Here is a 25,840-nt window from a genome sequence, read left to right on the forward strand (position 1 = left end):
CATATAGATGAACTTTTGGAATGAATATTTTGTAAACTAGAAAAGCACTTTGTGAAATAAATACTCATCCATTAACATGTTTTATAAAATCAGTTTGGGGTGTATTCAACTATCTTAAAGTTATAGATATATGTGTGTGTATATATATATATATATATATATATATGTATACATATATGTTTATATATGTATATGAAATAAAATACGTAGTGCATGTAAATAATATATATAAAGATATGAGACATAGATATATCTATATGTAGATAGATAAGTTCAGGTCACACATTCATCATAATTATTGACTGTAGACTCACCTTTACAAATTAATTATGTATTTTTTCTGTAATCAGGGACACGTTAAATCAAGATTGGCAACTAATGAATTACAGTACAGAAATCTGGCATGCTATAATCCCCCCACCACCTCCTTCATCAGTGGAGGTGGAATAAATATGGAAGGAGGGATAGAGAGGCACTAGATAGATGACCAGGGGATAAGAACACAGCATATTTTTAAAAGAAAGATTATTCAAGCATATTAAGAACTTGAATTTTATCCTAAAGTCACTGGGAAGCCCTTGACAGATTTTCAACAAGGAGATGATTGTTTGTGATACCTTTAAATATCACAGCTGTTGTAACAATCAACCCCTAGGATTATTGTATCTAAAGAGAAATAGAAGACTAATTTCTTGCTCACAAAGCAAAGTTTACATATGTTATCTGAATGTTAATGATTTTTTCAGGCAGCATCACATTTAGAAGAATACACTGAAATGCTTGAATTCATTTTGAAGTGGATTGAGAAAGCCAAAGTCTTGGTTCATGGGAAGATTGCATGGAATTCTGCCAACCAACTTCGAGAACAATACATTTTCCATCAGGTAACTTTGGGAAAAATCGTTTTCAAAGAATGACTAAGAGAGCAATTTGATTTAACTGGCTGGCCTGACAGAAAATGTTGAGGGCCATGACATAAAATTATTGTAGGTGCCTGATAAAAAGAAAGCTAAGGTAGCCCTGATGGCTTCTCCAGTGGTTTGAAAGAAAGTGGCTACCCATAAGATTTCATAAGACTGTATAAATAATAGATATCCTATCTCCCCTAGACTTTTTTTTTAATAGGAAATGTTAACTCAGTTTTCCCCTAGACTTTTCTTTCTCCAAGACCCAAAAGAACCACCTTTGTATAGGTCTCTCTGTTTTTGCAGCTTCTTTGAAACAATCATACGTAGGGATGTGGTGGGAAATTCTTCCCCATGAAGAGATATGACGTGTGGAAAGATTATAGGCTCCAGACTCAGACTGATCTGAAAACCAAGCTCTGCTATTTAGGGCTATGAATTTGGAGCAAACTACTCTGCTTCCCTGAATTCAGTCTTCTCATCAGTAAGATAGAGATGTAAATGATATTTATATTGCAGAATTATCGTGAAGATTAAATGGTTTAACATACGTGCAAATATCAAGCACACAACCTGCCACGTGGGTGCCTCATTCTTCTCAGCATTCCGCCTGGTCTCAGTTGTCTGATTTTCCACAGGAAGTAGGGGTCAGCTGGGAAAGAGCAAAGAATCCATATCACATGGTGGCTGTGTTACTTCATTTCCTGAAGTTTTCTTCTGGTCACATCATCCAGGAAATTATTTCATCCTTTTATTATCTTAAGCTTGAATTAGATACAAACATCTAATAGCCCAGTTAGTTTATGGTACAATACAGAATGATTTGTACTTAGGTTGCATGGATATCCTCAAGTATTTTAGATCTCTTTTATTCCGATTTATGCATACTCCTTATTTTTAATGTTTATTATTTATGGGGGGGGGTGGAGAGAGCACGCATGAGCAAGCGGGAGAGGGGCAGAGAGAGAGAGGGGAACAGAGGATCTGAAGCAGACTGTGCGCTGACAACAAGTTGCCCAATGTGAGGCTTGAACTCACGAACTGTGAGATCATGACTTGAGCTGAAGTTGGGCGCTTAACCCACTGAGCCACCCAGGGGCCCCAGTATACTATCTATACTCCTATTCCCTTTTCCATTCCCGTATGCAGGGTTCTACATCAAAGCCTTATTTTCACCTCCTTGGAATGTGTTAACAGATGCTAATCAGTTTCCCTGTGTACATAATCTTTCTTCTCATCAATCTTTATACTCTTCTGGAATCTTTAGTAAACCACTCCTGTCTTCTGCCTGAGGATATGCTTATATATTAACTGACAAGACTCAAGATACAATCGGTTGTAAACAATGAAAAAATATTCAACCTCATTAGAAATCTAGAAATGAAAATTGAAAAGAGAGAACACTTTAACCATCAAATTAACCCCATTTAAAGATTATGTAAAGTTCATATTTAAAGAAGTGAGAGCTCTCAAACACTGATGGCTGCTTGTTAAAATCTTTTTGAAAAACAGTTGGCAAAATGTATCATGAACATCAAAACATTACTACTCCATAATCCAAAAGGTAGAAAATATACAGTATTAATAGCTATAGTAGAATTTTAAAGCAAACTTAAAGGTCAAGGTCACTTTTCTGAATGAATTTTTAGATATAATAGAGTATAATGTAGTCTCTAAAATGACCATTAAGGGTTTTGTTTTTGTTTTTGTTTTTAAATAGGTCTTGCATTCACTTATTGTTTCAGCAAATATTTATAGAATGCTTTCCAAAGCTAGGAATTTCGTTAGGCCTTCAGAAAACAAAGAATATTCCCTGTCCTTGCCCCCAGGGAGTTGATAACGGAGACAAAAGATAGATCTAGACCATTGCCAACAGTGTGATAAGTGCAGGAAATGAGGGTTCGAGGTGTTGATGGAGCCCACAGGGGGGTGCTCTGCCCACACTGCCCAGAGTCTAGGGGAAGCTTAAGGAGGCCTTCTTAGGAAAAGGTAATTCTGGGCTGAGTCCCGAACAACAGGCTGCCTACTTGCTGGAAATGCATGTTAAACAAAAATACATGTGGACATCCCAATTGTAAGAGTGAGGGGTGCTCTGTTCCGTGCAGTGGAGGGCGTAGTACGGGGAAGAGGTGTGGACGACAGCTGGAAAGAGGCATGAGAGAGAAGAATAGAGAGAGAAGAAAAGTATTGAAAGGCCTGTTAAGAACTTGGGCTTTACCCTGTAGTCACTGTGAAGCCTCTGACAGATATTCTGTAGGCAAGCAACAAATCCCGGCTTGTATTTTAAGAAAGATGAGTTAGCAGCCTGTGGAAAACAGACTGAGGAAGGTAAGACAGGATGGAAGGCAGTGGCAGTGATATGCTAGAGAGTGACAAGGACTCTTTAGAGGTTGAGAGAAGAGAGAATCAAGGGCTAATACTGAGCTAGAGTTATGGACTCTGGAGAGGAGACTCTTGGATGTGGGTGGAAGAGAGGGAGCAGCCAAGGAGGGCTCCTAGGTGTTTTGACTTGGGCAGTTGGGCAGATTGAGTGCATTGGGGACACAGGACAGACACCACACATCCCACAGACGCTCAGGAGAGAACTCAGTCTGTAGATAGTCTTTTGAGAGTTCTCCCGTGCCCGCCTTAGGTAAAGCTCCCAAAGGTTAGCCAAAAGCAGTAAACAGAGAGAATACAGGTGTTCCTAGTGTCAGGTGGAAAAGAAAGATGGAAAATTATAGTATATTATGATCTCAATTATCTAAATATATACCCAAATGTAACAGCAGTTATCTCTTAAAGTTACCTCTGCCATATTGTGGAATATTTGATTTTCTTCTTTAGATTTTCAGTATTTCCTTTCCTTGTGAGGGAAAAACTGTACTGTATTTTGAAATTAAAGATCTGTTGCTCAAGGATAATATCCCAGCTTCCATTTCTCTTCTTTACACATCACACATCCCGGGAACTGAACATTTTGTGCTCACTCACCTCTGTGCCTTTGCTTATGCTGTTCTGCCTCACAATCCTCCTGCAAGTAATATTCCATCATCTCTAGTCTTTCTTCTCTTTCACTCTGCTCATATAATGCACATTATGTGGTTAACAATCCATGTGTATTATTAGTCCCACTGGAGGATACTATCCAGAATGACCAGGGCTGTGTTTTATTCCTCTTGCTAATCTCAAGTAGCTTCTACCCTCTTTGTTTCATTTAAAGCAACTGTTTAAAAGTTTTTGTTTGTTTGTTTGTTTGTTTGTAATGCTCTTGTGTTTTCATTTCTTCGATCGATAAGTGTCTTAGATCTTAGACATAGAATATGAGAGCTAGAAAGCGTCTCTTGAGTAAATAGGAGGAAAAGTAAGCTCAACATCCTGACAAGAAGGCCTAATGTGTCAGAGCACAGATATCCCTGAGATACTCGTGTCCTGACCCTCATCAGGGAGCAGCTTGGGGTGGTTGACAGAGCACGAGCCTGTCCAACACTTAACAACATGTGGCCTCAGTAAATGGTTGGCAGTTCCTAAACTTTGATTTCTTTTTCTGTGAAATGAGGAGAAGCGTAGGTGGGGAGTAGGCACAGGGCTGGGAAGGTTAGATACAAGAAGACACATGGAACCTATACGGTGTGTATGGGCACTGAGACCTGGCACTCCCTCCTAGTCTCCTGGCTTACACCACACCAGATTGGTTACCTGTATGCCTCTGCCTCCCTGTCAATGTCATGACTATTGGCAATTCCCTCTAGACCATGCTGGAAGAATCTGAAGAAATCCCCAGCAATCTGGAAGCAATGATTGAGAAATTACAGTGCCTTGCTAGCATCTACTCCACAGAAAAAATGTCTCAGCAAGTGGCAGACCTGGGACGGGAGTCTGAGGAGCTACGACAGACGATCAAAATTCGTTTGCAGAATCTCCAAGATGCTGCCAAGGTGAAACTAATAATAACAATAGCTTAAATTAGAAAGTCTATCATTTTAAAAAAATGGTGGGTCCATAGTGGAGATATAGTACTCGCCTCTGATATGCCTTCTTGACTGTGAGGTTATTCTTCTCCCGTGACTTTGAACTTCCAGGGCTTCTGTATTGACATTCATATTGCTTTTACTCTGTAGGATATGAAAAAATTTGAAACTGAGCTAAAAAACTTACAAGTTGCTTTGGAGCAAGCCCAGACAACCCTGACTTCCCCAGAAGTTGGACGTCTTAGCCTCAAGGAACAACTTTCGCATCGACAGGTAAGCAAGAATAATCCAGAGGAAGTAAGTGGGGAATCTATCTATCTATCTATCATCTATCTACCTATTTTTAAAGAGAAGATAGTGAGGGAAAAATGACTTCTAAACTCAGCTATAGTCTTAGGACTCTACACGTTACTTAAAGAAAATCTCCTTGGAAAATGTTTATAACGTATGCCAGAGCTATAATTTAGTAAATGTCTCTTGCTTATGAAAGAAGCTATTCAGATAGAAACATTTTAAATTTTTTGCGCCATATAAAATGTGAACCCGTACTTTCAGCATCTGCTATCTGAGATGGAGTCACTCAAGCCAAAGGTCCACGCCGTGCAGATCTGCCAGAGTGCCCTCCGGATCCCCGACGATGTGGTCGCCAGCCTGCCGCTCTGCCATTGTGCCTTGCACCTGCAGGCAGAGGCCAGCCGATTGCAGCACACGGCTATCCAGCAGTGCAACATCATGCAGGCACGTGGGGCTGTGCCCGCCAGCGTCCCTCGCAGTCCCCGTGCCCACAGAGCCACAGTGAATGAGTCATGGGCTGCTTTTCTTAGCGTTGTGTGGGCTCAGCCATCAAAACACACCCAGAGTGTTAAATTTGACAGATTGTTGTGGTTATATAAAATAAGGAGATGAAATGCTATCATTTGGATCACCCGCAAGAGCCCGGGGAAAGCTCTATAAAAAACATCCTTTGGTGACAGCTATCTTGTAGCAGTATATTTTAGTAAAGAATGACTTATACAAGTTAATTTTATATTCAGTTATATATTTTTATCTCTTATTATTCATCGGAGAATCCTCTAACACCTTGTAAAAAGCCTTTACTGCTAGTATAGATTGCAGATTTTTTTTTCATATTTCAGCTTATTGATGCAGTAAAGGCATTTTCTTGCCTGAAAAGCAAACCCCCGTGTAACTCTCAGCCTCTTCAGCCAATAAGAGAAGAGTCATTTACGAGGAAGGAATGATGCTACCCACCTCCTATGCCCTTTCAACTAATATTTCACCTGCCTTATCCAAAAGTTGCCTACGTAGGTTCTCATTAAATAGCTAAGGGTTTACTTGGTCAACTATTCTTGCACCTTGGATTATCTTGTAATTTGTTACATAGTAAATTCCTGAGGCTAGAAGTCATGCTTCCTTCATTTTTTAATCTCCCACCCAGCATTTAGTCAAGTGCCTCACATATAGATTTAGTATTTCTTAGGTGGAAAAATGAAGTAATCACGTTTTTCATACCGCTTCCCACCCTGACGTTGTTCTGACTATGACATTGCCATTTTCAGCATAATTTGAATAGGGAAAAGAGAGAGGATCTAGCCACTTAGCTGCTTTGAGTCCATCCATAATCCTGGCGAACTATTTTAGAGACAAGGCTTTGAAAGATCTGCATAAAGTTGAGGACTCTCATCATCCAGGGACTTGACCCATCCTTTCTTTATTCCCTAGATGCCCAGGTAAATACCACCTAACGCCATAGACAGCAGTACAGAATGGCCCACAGTGATTGATCTAGAAAGATAACCGTGCGTCTTTTTTTCTTTCAAAGGAGGCCGTGGTACAATATGAACAATATGAGCAAGAAATGCAGCACCTCCAGGAGCTTATAGAAGGAGCTCACAGAGAGATTGAGGACACACCCACGGCCACCAGCAACATCCAGGAGCTGCAAGCCCAGATTTCTCGGCATGAGGTGAGACAGGAAGGCAGGCAAGACACTGGCTTGGTGAGAAAATGTGATTGGTTTCTAGTGAATCAGAGAGAAAAGTTTTCCCTGGCCCGCACACAGTGTGCTTCGTTCTCAGGTAGCCCCTTTGACGGTCTTTGCACCTTGAGGGCTGTTTTTGTGGATCGTTTCCAAGACCCAGGAGCATGAGTCTGCCCCTTGATGCCAAAATTCTTTACATGTTACTGATGACATATCTCACCTGGGATCCACCGTCTCCTGCACCCAAAATTCTCACGGTTAATACACCAAACACAGTCCACTCTGTCTTATAAAACCTGTTAGAAACAGTAGTTCCTAAGACTTTGCTGCTTTGATCACCCTCTTTAAACAGAAGAGGTATTTCATATTAAAATCAAAATCATTTGCACTTTCAAATGTAGGTTATTTCAGTTCCTACCACCAAAATCAGAGTGTAGTCTTTTTTTTTTTTTTTTTGCTGATTCCCAGATTGTGACTGTTAGCATCTTCCCCATTTTCAAAAAAGCCTTCTTTCTTGTATTTATGACTTCATTATGACCTGAGGACTTGGACACCCCTTGTACAGACTTGGTCTCAGAGATCAGAGACCTTGACTGTTTGGGCCCATTGATTCTTAGCAGTGAATGTCCTTCTCTGACCTGTCAATTCCTATATGAGTTATTTCCTCTTTCCCTTGGGGACTGGCTCATAGCATCATGAATCGGGGGAAGCAATGGGATGAGAGTATCTTAATTTCTCTGTGCCAAGGGTAGATATTTAGTTTATTCTTTATTGGCTCTATTTTAACTTTGTTGTCATAAGAGCAACAAACTATTTTTTTCCAAACTAAGTATCATAGTGAGTTTCTCAGAAGATTCAATTGTTGCCTTTGAAGAATAAAATATCCCAGTCTCCAAATGCAGTTCTTTAATTTTTTGACATGTCAAGTGCATCAGTAACTTACACGTATATGTGATTTACAAAATAATGTAAATAAATATCACACCTACATTTACTTCTACACTATAGATAGCATCTACGTTAACTATTGATTTCTTATGCCGTTGGTTACATGAAAATATGTTACCCAAATATTGAGACCACTGTTTATATAATTCATACATTAGACTATATATTATAAATTAATTTTGATACTATTTTTAATCTCATTTTATACAATCCAGAATTTTTTGTAACAGCTTTTCTATCATAGTACAGAAAGTATATATTTTTAAAATCTTATCTGAAAGAACATTATTATCATTACTATAGTGTTTTTTGGGGGAGGGCTTTTTTAAAAACAATTTACAAAGTTGTTACATTATCTTTTATAACAACTCTGTGAGGTAAGGATTTTTTTTTAATCATCTCCATTTTACTGATAAGAAAACAGAAACTTTTATTAAAAATTTTTTTTTAATGTTTATTTATTTTTGAGAGAGAGAGAGAGACAGAGTGAGCGTGGGGAGAGGGGCAGAGAGACAGGGAGACACAGAATCCGAAGCAGACTCCAGACTCTGAGCTGTCAGCAGAGAGCCTGATGCGGGGCTCGAACTCACAGGCTGTGAGATCATGACCTGAGTGGAAGTCAGACGCTTAACTGGCTGAGCCACTCAGGTGCCCCAAAACTGATATTTTTAAGTAACTTCCAAGGCTCCCAAATCTGTGCCTCCAAATTCCATAGTTTTTCCAGTGCAACAGAAACTATTTGGACTATGTTATTGCACAGAAGAGAAGAATAATGGCCCAGGAAGATACATGACTTGTCCAAGGTCACATATTTGGCTCTCAGTACATTCAGCTGAAGACCATCCTCCAGGCTCCTGTTCAGTGATCTGTTCATTTTGTCACATTTTCTCTTTCCAGTTCTAAACATGAGTGTAGACATTTGCAAGTTTTGTCATGTGACTTAGAATACATTATCATAAATAATGGCATAGTCATGTGAGAGTCTCATTGTGTGTATAAAACAAACACAGGAAGGAAAGTGCTGAGTGGAGAAAGCCTGATTTAAGATAACGTAAAAATTTGGAAGCCTGCTTTTTCCTGTATTTTCTTTTTTTTTATGTTTTATTTATTTTTGAGAGTAAGAGAGACAGAGCACGAGCAGGGAGGGGCAGAGAGAGAGAGAGGAAGACACAGAATCCAAAGCAGGCTCCAGGCTCTGAGCTGTCAGCACAGAGCCCGATGTGGGGCTCGAACTCACAGACTGAAAGATCGTGACGAGCCAAAGTCAGATGCTTAACTGACTGAACTGCCCAGGCGCCCCAGCTTTTTCCTTTTTTTTCAATCTCCTTTTAATGGAATTTCAATTTTGAGGTGAATCTAGTATCTAGAAGACTAGCTGTAATTCATAAAATTACTTGATAATATATTCACTTCTAAAGAATTCACATTAAAAATTTTTTAATGTTTATTTTTGAGAGAAAGAGAGAGAGAGAAAGAGAGAAAGAGAATGCATGAGCTGGGGAGGAGTAGAGAGAGGGAGACACAGAACCGGAAGCAGGCTCCAGGCTCTGAGCTGTCAGCACAGAGCCCAATGCAGGGCTTGAACTCATGAGCTGTGAGATCATGACCTGCGCTAAGTTGGATGCTTAACCAACTGAGCCACCAAGAGACCCTTTTTCTGTAATTTTTTAAATGCTGCATTTGATTTGAGAAAATTATCCTGCCACTTTTAAATCATAGGAGAGAATACTCAAGCCTCTTTTTTTTTTTTTTTTTTTTTTTTTTTTTTTTTTTTTTTTACCTTATATACAAGGCCTTCTCCTGAGGGCGGGACACTGGTCACAGAAGGCAGCTTTCCTCAGAACAGCCACTTTACCTGACATTCCCATCTATTTATGTTCATCCTTGGTAATCATTTTCAGAAATATCCAGTAAAAGTTAAAAATACATATGCCTCCTGAGAATAGTGAACACATGAACCCATTAGGGCTCCATTTTAATTTAGTAGATTTAACCACCCACTAGTTGTTACGATTTAGACAGGTTTTATTTTTACAGAAGAAAGTCTAAAGAGCTATTTCTCCAAGGGGGTCATATGAGATGACTACAAAATGCCTCCTAATCAAAATCTTTTGAAGTGAAGACCAGAATTGGATGGTTAACAAACAACCCAATTAAGTTTTATACACAAGAAAGTTACAACTGCAGTTTAGGAGATGGATGTTTGCTGCCAGCATGGGCACGCCTCTGCAGGGTACAGCAGTAGGGGGCCATGACCTTCCATGTAGGCAGAAAAGGTGAAGGACTGAAACTAACTCTACTTCGCAAAGATTCTTCAAATCTACCCCAGTGGGGCAAGCCATCATAAGAAGGTTTAGTGATTTTTCCTATGAAAACATGGAGTTCAAGGAGTCCATTAAGCTGGTAGATGCCTTCTATATGTGTATGTTAACTAATTATAATAGAGTAACCACAAATTAGGCACTAGGCCAGATGTAGTAAATAGCTGTTTAATCACTATTTTAAAAAAGCCCTCTTAGGTTTAATTAAGTACCTGCAACTCTAAAAGGTAAAAAGTGATCATTTCTACTTTCTAAATTCTTACTTTAAGGGCATCTGGGTGGCTCAGTTGGTTAAGGGTCCAAGTCTTGATTTTGGCTCAGGTCAAGATCTCATGGTTCATGGGGATCGAGCCCCATGTAGGGCTCTGAGCTGAAAGCATGGAGGCTGCTTGGGATTCTCTCTCTGCCTCTCTCTTTTCCCCTCCTCCGTCTCTCTCTAAATAAACTTAAAAAATAAATAAAAGTCCTTCCTTTAAATATTCTTGTGCTGTAGTAGAAGTCAAGAAGACGGGCTACTGGCTGAGTTCCACTGTATCATTTTCCCTTCCACTTACTCAGTTTTGGCTTGGACGGGAGAAACAAAATGACAATAACAAAATGATATATATGTGTGTCTGCACAGTGTGGAGTCCTACACAGGGCTCAATCCCCCCACCGTGACATCATGACACCAAGACCAAGAGTTGGACCCTTAACCAACTGAGCCACCCAGGTGCCCCTGTTGTCATTTTGTTTCTGAACTTCCAAGTTCAAAGCTCTAGTTTGAATGTCAATGTGTTTAAGAGGATAGTATTTGTATACATACATATACATGCATAGTATGTATATGTGCATGTATGTATATAGGTATATACACACTCTTGTTTCAAAGAAATTGACATTTAATGTTTTTGTTGCAAAAGGCGTTATGTACAAACACTCAATGACAACTTTTCAGGCAAAGGAGCCAAATAAAAGGAATAGAAAAAATGGAATAGTTTGGTACTTTAGGATTAAGGTTTTGGAATATACATCTTTATTTTTGATGAACACATATGCATCTTTTAAATAAGAAAGTATAAACTTAACATTTTAGAATCACCATTTTAGATTATTATTCTTTATTTAGTATTTTAGATCTCTAAGACGATTTTTAATTTTTAAAATTAAACAATTTTTGCAATTTTTTCAACCACAAATGAACTTAAATTTGAACTGAGCTTCAAGTTCAAAGCTCTAATTTGAAACATTAGAAACACGTAAGGCGCGAGGGGAAAATGTGATGAATGTACAAAACTTTATTTGGGGAATAATCTGCATAAATAATTAGGGTCTCCTGTGCGCTATTTAGCTGCTCTACGAAAAAAGACTCCATGGGCCACAGGAATTGACATGCAGTTTACTTTTGTGACACCGTCTGTAACAGATGACTGCTCTATCTGATACACAGTATGGTCAGAGCTGAGCATTGCATTTTTTGTAGTTTTAGTCATCACATGACCTAATTTCCGCGGCATGAACCATCTGGCAGTTTCAGATTGTTTAGGCATTTTAAAGAAAGTTGCCAGTTCTTAAGGTTACATAAGTTCCGGCTTGCACCCGGAGCCTCTCCCGGGTTTAGGAGCCGGGCCGCGGGGCACTCCTTCCCGGCCCGCGCGCAGCCGCTCTTCCGGCCCCGCCGCGCCGCGGTCGGTCGGGCTGCGGGTGCGCTGCCGGCAGCCCCCTGCGCTCGCACGTCCACATCCTGCCTCTCCGCCGCGGCCCTGCCGCCGGCTGCCGCAGCTCTGTGATTTCATTGGCCAGCGCTGGAGCAAGATGAACGCCACTAGTTCTGTTTCCTTTTGATGCTGCTCTGACACACAGTGGGGCGGGGGGGAAATGTTTCCCCAGGAGCTGGCTCAGAAAATCAAGGGCTACCAGGAGCAGATCGCCTCTTTGAACTCCAAGTGCAAGATGCTGACGATGAAAGCCAAGCATGCCACCATGCTGCTGACGGTGACGGAGGTGGAGGGGCTGGCGGAGGGGACGGAGGACCTGGACCGGGAGCTCCTCCCCGCGACCTCGGCCCACCCCTCTGTGGTCATGGTAAGTAAGGGTCAAGGCCGGGTTTGATGGGAGCTGGCGCGCTGCGCTCCCTTCTGACTGCCCCCCCTGGCTAGCGGTTCTAGGTTCCCTCTCCGTGGCTGAACTTAGGGATCGGTGCTAGGTCTTGCAGATCAGAATGAGGAACAGTCTCAACTCTGACTACATTTGGGCCAAGGCCAGTTTTTAATGCCTATACCCTAAACAGGGACAGTTAAAATGAAGCTGTTGGCTTGAGGCGGCTGAATTATTTAATATGCATAAGGTTGGCCCTGCATTTGTTTATAGTTCAGCAATCACACTGAAAGGCTCTGAGCTTCAAAAAAAAAAAAATTCCTTTGCACAGTTTTGTAGATTTCTGGGAGATAGGAGAATCACGCTACACAAATTTTTTGTGTATGTTTTCCAAGCTAAAACACTGGCCAGCTAGATATGTTTGTGTATTCTGTTATACAAATGTTTAATAAAATATAGAAGAAAAGCTGTTATTAGAAAAATAAGAAAATAGAAAATCCAAAGTGTAGCTTTGGATTAAAATAAGTAGGTTCCATTAATTGCTGTTCTGCAACATTATTTCCTTATCACTTTGTATCTAAAAATGCATTAGTTGTTTTGGGAATGACAGGGTTTTCCAGTGCTGCATATTTTCCACACATATGTGCTATGCCTCAGATAGTGTATGTACCTGGACTCTTTTGGCAAAATATTATTTTGGGTACAGTTATGTCCCTAGGACATTTGGAATCCGAGATGTCCACAAAAGACTCAAGTTTTATTTTGTAGACCCTTCTCTCCCTTGTATGATCCATGATTCTACTTATTTATAAAGACACAAACAAACATCAAGGAAAGGAAAACACTGAATCAACAACAAAAGTCTTTAATGTGATAGGCACCCTCTTTCCCTGTTTTACAAATGGTCCCTAAAGTCTTATTAACTTGAAGACAGAACTTTTAAGTACTAACGCAGAATTCGTATATAGATTCGGGTGTCAGTATTTCTAACTCTTGGAATATCCTTACCTTTGTTTTGACCTGTGCCTGACTAGGTCTTTTGTTAAAATAGCTAACTGATGTTCTGTTCGTGTCCTTTGGGCTACGTTTTATGTGATAGATGACTGCGGGTCGCTGTCACACTTTGCTGTCACCCGTCACAGAGGAGTCTGGGGAGGAGGGAACCAACAGTGAAATTTCCTCTCCACCTGCCTGTCGCTCCCCTTCACCTGTGGCTAATACAGATGCTTCTGTTAACCAGGTACCACGATTTGGCATTCCTCTAGCTAGGATCTCTGGATGGATGCAGGACTCCATTCCTGTTCTTAATAGACTGTGGGTATGAATCTTAGACTTGAGGGACGCACCATTAGGTGTGAAATTGCACAAACTGTGATTGTCATGTGATAACCACTACGGGCTCAGCACACTGGCTCCTCTTCTGGGCTTCCAGCAGTGACATGAGCAAAAATTAGGTCACAGAAATTATAGCTGGAGAAGGCCATGTTATAAGGCATTATGGCTTGAGTTCTAACAGCTATCTAATAGGAGTACTGCATCCGAACAGAGAAAGAAATGTTTATGTCACCATTGTAAACTAACATGATCTCTTTGTATTGTAACATTCATCGAACGTGGTTTTGACACTGATAAGCTCAGATTTTAAAGATGAAAACCTTCTACTCTTTCTTTATTTACTGTCAACCAATTTAAGGGGGATGGCCCGGTGTATATATTGGAATGTCTAAGTAGACTTGTGTTTTTTATCTATTTTTCAATAACGTTAAATTTTGTTTCCTATAAAGTGGAGATGATACCTTGTTATGTGGTGCTTTTTAGCATACACTATGTTAGATTCAGATTGTGCTAAGTTAAATATGTTAAAGAGTTTTCATCAAAAATATTGTATAGAAATAAAAAATATGCGTTTACAATAGCCAAAGATTTTTAATGCATGTTAAGTACTAGTTTCTTTTTTTTTCCTTTAACCAAAATAGTTTAGTTTTTTTTTTTAATTTTTATTTATTATTTTTGAGAGAGAGAGAGAGCACAAGCAATGGAGGGGTGGAGGGGGGAAACAGAGGCTCCGAAGTGGGCTCTGTGCTGGCAGCAGCAGCTTGATGTGGGGCTCGAACCACAAGCCTTGTGATCGTGACCTGAGCCGAAGTCTGACCTTTAACCTGCCGAGCCACCCAGGCGCCCCTAGCCAAAATAGTCTTTAAAAGTTTAATGATATTACTGTGAAATTATGTAAGTGTTCAAAGAAGTGGAAATTTATTATTAAGGAAGAAGCGTTAAACAGAACAAATGTTCTATAAGCTATATTACAAATCAGTTACAATTATTTTTATTTTAAAACAGAGCATTCAAAATAGTATTTCTGTGATTAAAAAAAAACACAAAAAAAACCTTCTTCCCCTAAAACAGGAATATAAAATTGATGAATGTTTTAGGTAAAACAGTTCTCTTGGCAAACTGTATGTAGCTCTAGGAAGTTATGAATTTATTCATTCATCAGACACATTTTGAGTACCTGCCTGGCATGAAATGTTTTCTGGGTTCCAGACAGGTAATAAAGGAGAAGACAACAGTGGCCCCTGCCATCAAGGACCTCATAATTTAGAAAGGTGGATGTGGGATGACTAATAACAAAAGTGATGAGAAGAGACTAAAAACAAAACAAAACAAAACAAAACAAAAAAAAGAGAAGTTCAGTGTACCCTGGGGGAAACTTTTGTTCAGATTCTGAGTTTAAAATATGTATTACTCATTCTTTGATGCTGTGTTCTTCTCTGTGGTCACAGATGTTATTAGAATCAGAGAAACTTGGCTATAGTCAGCTATTGTATAGGAAAAAACTATCGTATATAATAAACTTAATGTTCTTAAATTTTTCAAATGGAACAATAAACCGAAGCCTTAAGATTAACACTGTGGGGAGAATATCCCTGGTCTAAGATGGTAAGCCTCCATGATACTTCTTGTAAAGTGTCTCTCAATGTACATATAAAAATGCCTCGTGAATGATAAAATACACAAATGTTCTCATATTATGGTTACTTCAGCTGTCAAACTCAGTCAAATCCTAAAATTATGAGTGAGATCTTTCTTTGTTTTAAATAGATTTTGACACCCCTCCGCCATCAAGGGAAAGCATCAATTAAATCACATTGTGAACGTACTTATACGTGATACTGAAGATTAACCAAAAAAATGCCCTTACTCAGAGGAGGCCCTTAAAAAGCAAATGTGCTATGCTTGGTGTTCAAGCAGATCAACCCCTTCATTAAGGCCACGTGTTATTCTTGTACAATAATATAAGTCAGAGGAAAATGAACAAACACTGCAACCTGGCCGGGGATGTGCTGGATTTGCAAAATTTTCTCTTGTAGTTGAGGAGGACATTTAGAATCCTCATAAATTGCACTTTTCAGACTCAACATACTGTATAGAATGTGTGCAGCTGTTTTAGGGGGCAGCCAAATATAACTGCTGTATAAAATTGCAGCTGTTAAAGGAAGGTTTTGTGCTTGCTGCTTCTGTAAGTAGATCTCCATTGTATAACGGAGCGATTCCCCCCAACCCGGCCCACCCCCCCACCCCTCCGCAGTCAGTGGGTTCTGTCTCTCTGACAGTAGCTCTTAGCTCAATGTGGTAACAGTGTAGCTTCCTGGAGAGTGGAACTAACCAGGCAACCGCAGGATTTGCTGCAGGCTTCTTGATGCTATTAGAAGCAAAGCAAGAGGCGAGCTCCTTGGCAGAGTTGACAGAAGCCAAGGTTTGTACCTGGTAGAGCACCAGGCTCCAGGTTAGAAGCTCAGCATGAGTCCCGTCTCTTCTGCCTGTAAGCTGACTGTACCTGCAACGTCCTTTAGCAGCCTCATTTGTAACAGCGAGCAATGCTACTTAATTCACAAACTTTTAAAAATTAAGTGTGATGTGAAGCATGAAAATACTCTTTAACCTGGACAATGTAAATGAAATAGTAACTGTAGCTTTCCAAATTCATTTTGTTAGGAATCCACTGGATAATAACTCTCATATCTTAAGTACAAAGCAATAAGAAACGTCTTTCTGAGGATGATTCTTTGCTATGCCAGTTAAGGCCTCCATTTTGTAATTAGAGGATTGTTTTATTTTATTGAATATATGTGGCCCTCAAATATTCAATTCAATATTTGAATATATGTAGTCCTCAAACTATTCATCTACAAAAGGCGATACTTTTTCAGGTGCTTTTTAAGAAACCAGGAATTCTCATTCCTGTGTAATAGGCCTGAGCAATACACATACATACCACACTCGCGCGTGCGCGCGCGCGCACACACACACACACACACACACACACACAGTCTCTCTCTCTCTCTCTCTCTCTCTCTCTCTCTCTCTCACTCTCCCCCCCCCCACCTACAAAAGAACCAGAAAAAAATATTTTTTGTAACAAATGTATTTTATTCTGGCTCTTTTGGGGGGCTTCCTTATTTATAAAAGAGTATTTAATTTAAAAATTGTACATTTAAAACAACTTTTTGCTTTTCCTTGTGGACCCAGTAATACTATTACCTTTCTTGAGGTGCTTGAGTGGCTCAGTCATTTGAATATCTGACTCCTGATTTTGGCTCAGGTCATGATCTCATGGTCATGAGATCCAGCCCGGCATCAGGGTCCATGTTGGGCTCCTGGGCTCCTTGCTGGGTGCGAAGTCTGCTTATGATTCTCTCTCACTTTCCCTCCTCTCTCTTCCTTTCTGCCCCTTGCCTCTCTCTCCCTCTGCCCCTGCCCACTCAAAAAAAAAAAAAAGTACCTTCTGTGTATATAAAGTTTACAAAAGTGCTTTTATATGTATGATGCATTATAGATATATATGCCTGCCTGTTATTTGCCAAACATCCTAAGACCTGCTCAGAGTCAGAGACAAAAGGCACTTCTCTGGTCTTAACTGAGCTCACAGTTGGAGTGAGTAATCACAATAGAATGGGACAATGGCCAGGATGGGGAGAAACACTGCATGGTGAGGGCAGATTTGGAGTGCGCCCCTGAACCTGGAGTTCAGGATGGGTCAGAGGGGGCACCCTGTGGCTTTAGGAAAGGAGTGCAAGTTAAGCAGTTGGTGTGCACTAGAGTGAGGTGACGTTTTTCAGGCAAGAAGGAAAGACATATGGAAAGGTGTGGTGGCAGGAAGGAGGATGGCCCATCAAGACAACTGCAAATAGGGTCAGTATAATTAGAAAACCAGTTTCGGAGGAGGAGGGAGAAGGGGAGAAAAGAAACTGAGAGGGCTGAAGGAAACACATCATGAAGGACACATACACACACACACACACACACACACACACACACACACACACTGAACTTTATCCAGAAGCTAATAGTTAACCACAGAGGGAATTTAACTAGAAGCTATGTACAGAAGTAAGTCTGAGAACAGATCATCCTGGGTCAGTGTGGACAGTAGAATAAAGATGGACAGATTCAGACCCAGAGAAGCTAGTGAGAGACGGAAGTTGCACATTCTGATGCCTGGCCAGGGCTGTGATGTCAACGGCCGGGGAATGAAAAGGACCCGAACAGCACCTCTGTTCATAAACCAGGCAGCCTGTCCCCTGTTAGAACTACCATAGTCCTGTGGACACAGAGTCCAGTCTTATGTACCTTCTGGTTTGCAAAAGGAGCTATGAATCTGGATTCTTATTAAACCTCTCTACTTCGATGACATTTTCAACAGTATCATACACTGCATAAACCAAACTAAATGTGTGCAAGCCGGAGGCAGCCTGCAGGCTACGAGTTTGCAACCTGGGAATTGGGCAGTTGTTGTTCTAATGAGAACTTGAAGCAGTGCTGGGGCAAGGGTATGTGTCAATAGAATTCATCCTAAATAACCTGTGGATGGGAAGGGAGAGAAGAGATAGAGAATAAATCCCACGATCAGAGCTTCTGCCTAGAAGTTCCATTTATTGAAAGATGGCTAGAACGTGATTTTTTTTTTTTTTGTAAATTTGTTATTTCTCATCCTGGATGGTTTTGTTTTGTTTTATTTGTCTGTTTTTGTTTTTGGAAATGTTGAGTTTGGAATGTAAAAATGAAGATGTGAGTGCAGAGCTTATAAATAACTGAGGGAAATACACAAGTGAAAGCTTGAATGACTGGAGCTTGGAGGAGAACAGATTACAGGGACAGTGTTTCCAAAAAGGGACAGTCAGAGGTGTGGAATGCTTTCCAGAGGTCAGGCAGAAGAAGGGCTGAAAATAATCATTTTATTTTACAGAAAAGAATCATTAGGGTCAAAGCACAGCTGGGTATTTAGAAGTGGATTGGGGGGTGAGAAAGTGAACATTATCAAGTGCAAACTACCATTTTCAGAAGCTGGATTATCATGTGAACGGGAGAAAAGGAAGAAACGACAATCACAACTATGTGTTTGTGTGTGATGACCCATCACTTTGTGATTTGTGGACTTTTCTAACATGTGACACCCTGTAAGAAAAATACCGAAAAAGAGTATGTGTTTTTAGACTGAAAAGATTTGCCTTTCTTTATATGCTGAGGAGAAAATCAGTAGAGATAGAGAGGATAGTAATGCACCAAGGTCCTTGAAAGAGTGAAAGTGGATGGGATTCTGGGAGTAGGTGGGAGGGTTATCGTTCAGCCGGGAAACTGGCAAGTATAAGATAAAGGGGAGTCTGAACGTAGACAGATTTTTGGAAATTTGAGGAGTTTCAGGGGTATCTCCTCGATGGCTTCAGCTGTGTGTTTGTGTGTGTGTGGGGGGGTGTGTATATGCTCATGAGCATGTACACCCATGCGCTCTGGAATGTAAAGTTGGATTGAGTCCTGCCTGGGATTTTCCAGGTGAGCAACGCAGAGTTTAAAGGGGCAAAGAAGGCAGCAGTGTTGGCAAGAGGAGAGTTTAAGTAACTTTAGACATAGCTAGAAGTGCACATGGGGTGAACCTATTCAGTGATGACAGGCTATCATGTTCAAGGGTGTGGAGGACTGAAGCGGAGTGAAAGTAGGTGAGGGTGAATGGATAGAGCTTAGCAAAGACTTGAGAAGAGCAAAGTAATCTACCCAGAATGGTGAAGGATCAGGAACAAGGAGGAACCAGTCTCCATGTTCCAGTGTCTTCAGTAAAGGTTGGGGACTTACCTAGAAGTGTCAACAACAAAATAAGTACCAGGTCTCATGGCCACTCAAATATGACTTCATTTAATCCTCAGAACTCCCCAGTGTTACACACATGAGGGAACAGATGCCTGAGATGTGAGTGACTTTCTCGTTATATAGCTACTTAGGAGAATTTCAACTGGAATCTCAGCTCTGACTCCTCCGGTGTCAGACTCCTGTCTGAACCCCTTTTACCCCACAATCCTGCTTCTGTCCTCATACACACCCCCGAACACCAGCCCTTTCCTGTTCTTATTTTGGTTTCTCCAGTGTCTGGGTCCTTCTTGAAGACTTTTTACCAAGACCTTATCCATAAGACCTTACCTTATCGATAAGGCTCAGGTATTTTCCATTCAGATACATTATTATCTCCAACAGTACAACTGCAAAAGTAGTGAACTTTTTTTAATGTTTGTTTATTTAATTTTTTATTTTTAAAATTTTATTTAAATCCAAGTTAGTTAACATAGAGTATAATAGTGATTTCAGGAGCAGAATTTAGTGATTCATCACTTACATGTTACACCCAGTGCTCATCCCATCAAGTGCCAGAGAGAGACAGAGAGAGAGAGAGAGAGAGAGAGTGCATGGGCATATGCACACACGTGCACACAAATGGGGGAGGGGCAGAGAGCGAGGGAGAGAGAATCCCAAGCAGACTCCACACTCCCAGTGCAGAGCCCAGTGCGGGGCTCAGTCTCACAAACAGTGAGATCAGGACCTGAGCTGAAATCAAGAGTCGGAGGTTTAACCAAATGAACCACCCAGGTGCCCCAAAAGTAGTGAACTTTGTAATAGAAATTCCCAGAATATAAACATTACTCCCCAATTCAATTTCTATTAATACACATAAATATGCATAGAAACAATTGAAAACACATGATTATATGTCTTGATGTAGGAGAGTCCGTTATTAATACTATAAAATATGTAATGGTACTTATAACCCAAGAAATAATAAAAATTTCAAAAGGTTTGTTTTTCATCATTCACTTTGATTATTTCCAGTGTACTTCCAGGAAGTGATGAGAAGGAATCATTTTTATTATTTCTTTCTTAGAGTAGTTTTAACTTCCTGATTACATTTTCCTTTATTTAATATTACAAGAAGTTAATTCCTGTGAGTGATGAACTCACAGATATGGAAGATCTGGCTGTGCCTCAAAAATGACTTAATATTATTTAAATCAAGTACTTTTTAAAAGCATGCAGCACTTTAATCAATACATTAAAAAACAACAGTTTAGGAGATAATTAAGATTCTCTTTTTTTGCCTTATTAGTTCGTCTTTTGAATATGTGCACCACTCTAATCTTTTGTATTTCTGTTTTACCAAATATAAACTAAGAATGAGTTTGGCAACTTGAAATATTTGTTGTTGTTTTTTTTTTTATAGAAGCCAAAATTCAGAAGCAACTGTAGTGTGCTTTGACACAATCTTTGTCTTCTCGTCACAAGAATTACACAAACCTCTATAGTTTATAGCCCCTGTTATCGCCCCTATAATAGTTTATAGTTTAGGTGAATCCCAAACCCTTCCTCCACAAGGCAAACAATACAGCACACGTTAACCTAAATTTGTCTTCTTCTTGAACCCAACACCGGGCTTTGCACCGCAGGACATTGCTTATTACCAGGCCTTATCTGCTGAGAGGTTGCAGACAGATGCTGCCAGGATCCACCCCAGCACGTTGCCATCACCGGAGTTCTATGAACTAGGACTGGAGCCATCTACTACCGCTAAGCTGGATGATTTGCAGCGTTCTTGGGAAACCCTAAAGAATGTGGTAAGTCTCCGAAACGTGGAAGTGTTTAACTCCGTCCACCGCACACGGGATTATCTGAGCGACTGTTTTATGAAACCCACGCCCGGAGTTAACACACTCCGTGCACAGAGTCGGATACCGTCTGTTGGGCCACAGACGTCAGGATGTCGCATGAGGAAAGAAGTGTAGTAACCTAGAAGATAAGAGGCTAGGAGACATTTGGTAATATCCTTTTCTTCTTTAGATCAGTGAAAAGCAGCGCACTCTCTATGAAGCTTTGGAAAGGCAGCAGAAGTACCAGGACTCCCTCCAGTCCATCTCCACAAAAATGGAAGCCATCGAGATGAAACTCAGTGAGAGTCTGGAGCACGGCAGGGGTCCAGAGAGCCAGATGGCGGAGCATCAGGTACAAGTAGCGGTGACTTCGGTTTCCCGCATGATTAGGTAGTGCCACTCTGGTGACTGGTTGGCTCAGCATGTGTTTGGGAGAGGAGACTGACTTTTTTGTGTTGCATTAGATCAGTGCTTACAGAGTAAACAAGATTCCACATGGTGGTTGTTTCCACCACTTCTTCAGGGAGGGATCCAGGAAGGAAAGACGGAAATGCAGACCTTGAATTGAGGCAAAGAAAGCCACATGCCCGACGGGGCTTCTTCACTGTTATCACACAAAGTGCCTTTCCTAATAGTTGCCACGTTGTGCTGTTGCTGTTGTGAACTGTTGTGGGGATAAAATGTACTTTCATCTACCTCCTCCGGTTACTGTTGTCTTAAGAAACTTAGCCAGTATGGGCCTAGCACCTTTCCGTGATCACTTCAGAGAATAGCTCTCAGACTTAAGTGGGCAAAGAAGCAGTTGAAGAACAGGACTTCAGAGTCATAATCTTATGGTTGTACCTGACTTGAATCGTTTTTTAAAATGTTACGCAAACAGGCAAATCTTTGGCTTGACGTGAGAAACAGAGATGATTCCACTAACCTAATTCAGAAAGATGTTAAAAATATATCAATTTAAAATGCACGCTAGGGGCACCTGCATGGCTCAGTTGGTTAAGCCTCCAACTTTGGCTCAGGTCATGATCTCACAGTTCGTGAGTTCAAACCCCGCATTGGGCTCTGTGCTGAGAGCTCAGAGCCTGGAGCCTGCTTCAGATTCTGTGTCTCCCTCTCTCTCTGCCCCTCCCCGCCTCGCGCTGTCTCTCTCTCTCAAAAATAATAAACATTAAAAAATTTTTTTTAAACCTATGCTAAGAAAATGCATATATTAAAATCCAGTTAATTCTTTAGCAGTATGATCAAGTGTACTGTTAATGCATAATCGAGTATAACTGAGAGCCAGGGGTACTGAGGTGTTCATTGAAATATTCAGTCACCGTGATATGGGGAAATACTACCTGCCCTCCCCCTCGCCCCCCTGCCAGAATGGAGGAGCATGTACTAACCCTCTAAAAAGGCAGGAAAACAAAGGTGTTTTTAGATGTAAATTAAGTGCTGTAAAACATGATGTGATATGTGTATCTGTCAAGGACTTAGGAAATTTATTAGCTTTAGGCATGAAACTCTGCACTTTTTTTTTTCTTTGAATCCAGGAAAACCGTGGAATATATTGGTTGCTCATATATGTAGTCTAAGATAAAATTGCATTCTTTTACATATATTAAGAATATATGTGGTGTTCTTGCAATATAACCCCAAAATGAGCATATTTTATCTGGAGACAGTGTATTGAGAAATAGTGGCTTCAGGTTTTTGACACTTCTGTAACTTCTTAAGATAGAGATCAAAATGTGTAGCACCCGTCTTTAGGCCTTATTTTTGTAAAACTACCTTCTGTGGGGCTTTCTGCTCTCCCAAAGTCATCCATAGTCAGTCTGGTTTGGGGAAGGTGCTGTACAAATATAGAGTTAGGGTCAGTCTTTGTTCACCTGGACTAAACCAGTCATGAGGACAGTCCAGGGACTTAGGTGACTATTACAATGCAATTTTCTTTCAAGCACCATGGTCCTCTTTAACTGATACTCCAGTTATCAACTTGTCAACTGCTGCCACCTTACTGTCAGCTGAAAAAGTTGCCTGTGTAGAACCAGTGTGCCCCCTGGGGCTCTGTCTGCTCAGCTGCCCCTCCGCCCCAGCCCCATGCTTCACTATGCCGGAAGGGGCAGGACAAGTGATCTCCATTTGATTATAGTTTCCTCTAAAACTTCAAAAGGAATTGAGCCTAAATTATCCAAAGGCTACTGTAGTGTGAATTTCAGTATCACACTGTCAGGCCATCGCGAACGAGCAGGTGTTCCAGGAGAGGGTTTACATAGTTTAATTCTCTCTACTTTTGGGTTATCTCAGCCTTTGTTCAGGGTGCATGATTCTAGTGTCCCAGGTGACTGACCGCAGCCCCCAAGACCTTTCACTGGGTCCCTCAGGATTCAGGAACTGCCTGAAAACAGGATCGTGGTGGTCTGTCCTGACATTCCAGGGTTCCTAATTGAAAACAGAAATTAGCTCCCAACCACCACCCTGCCTCTTGGGCGTTGGGATGAAAACGTGCATAAACTGAATGTAGAGCAAAATTAGTATTTTCAAGGGATTTAATGGAGAAAACACAAAATTGCACGTTAATGCTAAGTAAGTATTAACTATTAGAATGAATGTGTGACTTTTCTTGTAATTAAGGCCAGCCGCATGAATTTCTGTCTCTTTCTAAGCTGGGAGTGGTCATGTGAACAATTCTAGCAGCAAGGAGATGTAGCTACTTTCGTGATTATTACCCATCATGGGAACTTAACATATTAATGCTCTGCTGAGAGGCAAAGAAAGTATGAATTATGTATTGCTTTTCATATCACCCCAAATCTAAAATTTTCCATCTGACCTACTTTTGCCATCTGTACCTCAGTTCTACAAATTCTGGGACAGAGCTGCCCACGTGAAAAGCTAACAGTATCTCAAAGTCTAAATTGGCTCTTTGCTTCTGGAATGGTATTTTAAAAATTCCAAGAAGTGTTGTAGAATTACTATTTCTAAGTTCCACTGAATGTGGGTGAGGCAGTCCAGTATACTTTTTATATTTTCTAAAAATTAATAGAAACCCTTCAGTTGTTATTTCTTTCCCAACATTCTCTTGAAAGTATTAATGTTTCTTTAAGGAGCTGACCTAATACCTACATTTTTCCTCTACTTACTTGTCTAAATCTACTGAATTTGGGTAGAGTGCTGGGCCTTTGCTGTTACCTTCTCTAAATTGTATGGGGGATCTAATTTTAACACATTAATGCAGGGGAACCTGGGTGGCTCAGTTGGATGAGCGTTCCACTTTGGCTCAGGTCATGATCTCACCATTTGTGAGTTTGAGCCCTGAGTCGGGCTCTGTGCTGACAGCTCACAGCCTGGAGCCAGCTTCAGATTCTCTCTTCTGTCTCTCTCTGCCCCTCCCCTGCTCGCTCTCGCTCTCTTTCTCTCTGGCTCTCCCCCTCTCTCTCAAAAATAAACATTAAAAAAATTTTTTAAGGCAGTAATGCAGTTCATAAGCTGACTTGTGGCTGTTCTAAGTGATAAGCCCTCTGTGATAGGGACCTTCATGGTCATGGGCAGCTAATGCTTTGTGGGCATGTGTTGTCTCTACCACATTAAGCTCAGTGATGGATAGTGGGCAGAGCTCTGAGGTAAATTTGTTTCTATTTTTGCTTTTTCATTATATATGACAACCCAAAGTTTGAAACCAGCTGTGCTGATGTTAATAGTTCTGAAAGTCACAATGAAATTCACATTTACCTTTGGTGTTAAGCCAAACATGAACTCCATGTTGTCCCCAGAGTGAGTCATTTTAGAGAAGCCTAAGGTACTTTTGTAAACCACAGAAGTGTGGTGCATATACCCTCTTTGTAAACACAAGTCAGAAACCCAAAGATGTGTGTTTCTTCTCCTCCTTAGTTTTGAGTCAGATGTTGTAAGGAGACAGCTGGCCACCAGCTGAGACAGTTATAGGGGTGAAGACATATTTGATTGTTGGATCTTTTTGTTTAAATTGACATGATACTCCACTCACATAAAATTAACCACTTTAAACTGTACAATCAGTGGCATTTGTTTTTTTTAATTTTTTAAATTGTATTTATTTTTTTATTTTTTTAATGTTTATTTTTGAGAAAGAGACAGAGAGAGAGCTTGAGCGAGCATGGGGGTGGTGGTGCAGAGAGAGAGAGAGAGAGGGAGACACAAAATGTGAAGCAGCCTCCAGGCTCTTAAGCTGTCTGCATGGAGCCTGACTCAGGGCTCAAACCTGTACCATGAGACCATTACCTGAAATGAAGTCTGACCCTTAACTATCTGAGCACCGCCCCTCCCCCCCCCCCCCCCCCCCCGCCCACCGCTGGCACCCTCAGTGGCATTTAATACTTTCACTATCTTATACAACTACCCCCTCTATCTGGTTTCAAAACATTTTACATCAGAAAAAAGTCCCGCCCCCAGTAGGCTTGGCTGCTGGATCTTGAAGTTTAAAACTATAGTTACCTTCCAAAATCATCCTTGAGAGCAAAAAACTCTCCCTTGAGAGTAAACTGAAGCATGAATAGAGAGTCTTGACTCTAAGAGGATGAAAACCCACAGTTTTAGAATTCTTAATTCCTTTATTCCTTACTGCAGAACATTCAGAGGGCTGTTGCAGACCATTGTGAGCCTGAAAAAGAAGCTAGTGACTTCCCTGTATACTGGATTGGTCAAATCCACTGAGAGTAAATGAGATGGCTTT

The 25,840-nt window shown here is 40.7% G+C and overlaps 1 protein-coding gene across 18 annotated transcripts in view; it reads left to right on the plus strand.

Moving 5' to 3' along the window:
* The window catches only part of SYNE1 (spectrin repeat containing nuclear envelope protein 1), a 474,716-nt gene that overhangs the window by 294,574 nt on the left and 154,302 nt on the right, over positions 1–25,840 (plus strand). For 17 of the 18 annotated variants that reach the window (XR_008298258.1, XM_053222078.1, XM_053222079.1 and 14 more), the window contains 9 exons: positions 747–884; positions 4,637–4,822; positions 5,006–5,128; positions 5,411–5,593; positions 6,678–6,821; positions 11,975–12,169; positions 13,281–13,421; positions 20,947–21,114; positions 21,338–21,499. Coding sequence is in view for 17 of the 18 variants with exons in the window: in XM_053222078.1 (XP_053078053.1) it covers positions 747–884; positions 4,637–4,822; positions 5,006–5,128; positions 5,411–5,593; positions 6,678–6,821; positions 11,975–12,169; positions 13,281–13,421; positions 20,947–21,114; positions 21,338–21,499 (1,440 nt within the window). In the remaining variant the exon portion in view is untranslated. The remainder of the gene's footprint in view (positions 1–746; positions 885–4,636; positions 4,823–5,005; positions 5,129–5,410; positions 5,594–6,677; positions 6,822–11,974; positions 12,170–13,280; positions 13,422–20,946; positions 21,115–21,337; positions 21,500–25,840) is intronic. The other variant, XM_027056612.2, reaches the window with a different exon arrangement.

This window comes from Acinonyx jubatus, chromosome B2, assembly GCF_027475565.1.
Source record: "Acinonyx jubatus isolate Ajub_Pintada_27869175 chromosome B2, VMU_Ajub_asm_v1.0, whole genome shotgun sequence".
NCBI classification, from domain to species: domain Eukaryota; kingdom Metazoa; phylum Chordata; class Mammalia; order Carnivora; family Felidae; genus Acinonyx; species Acinonyx jubatus.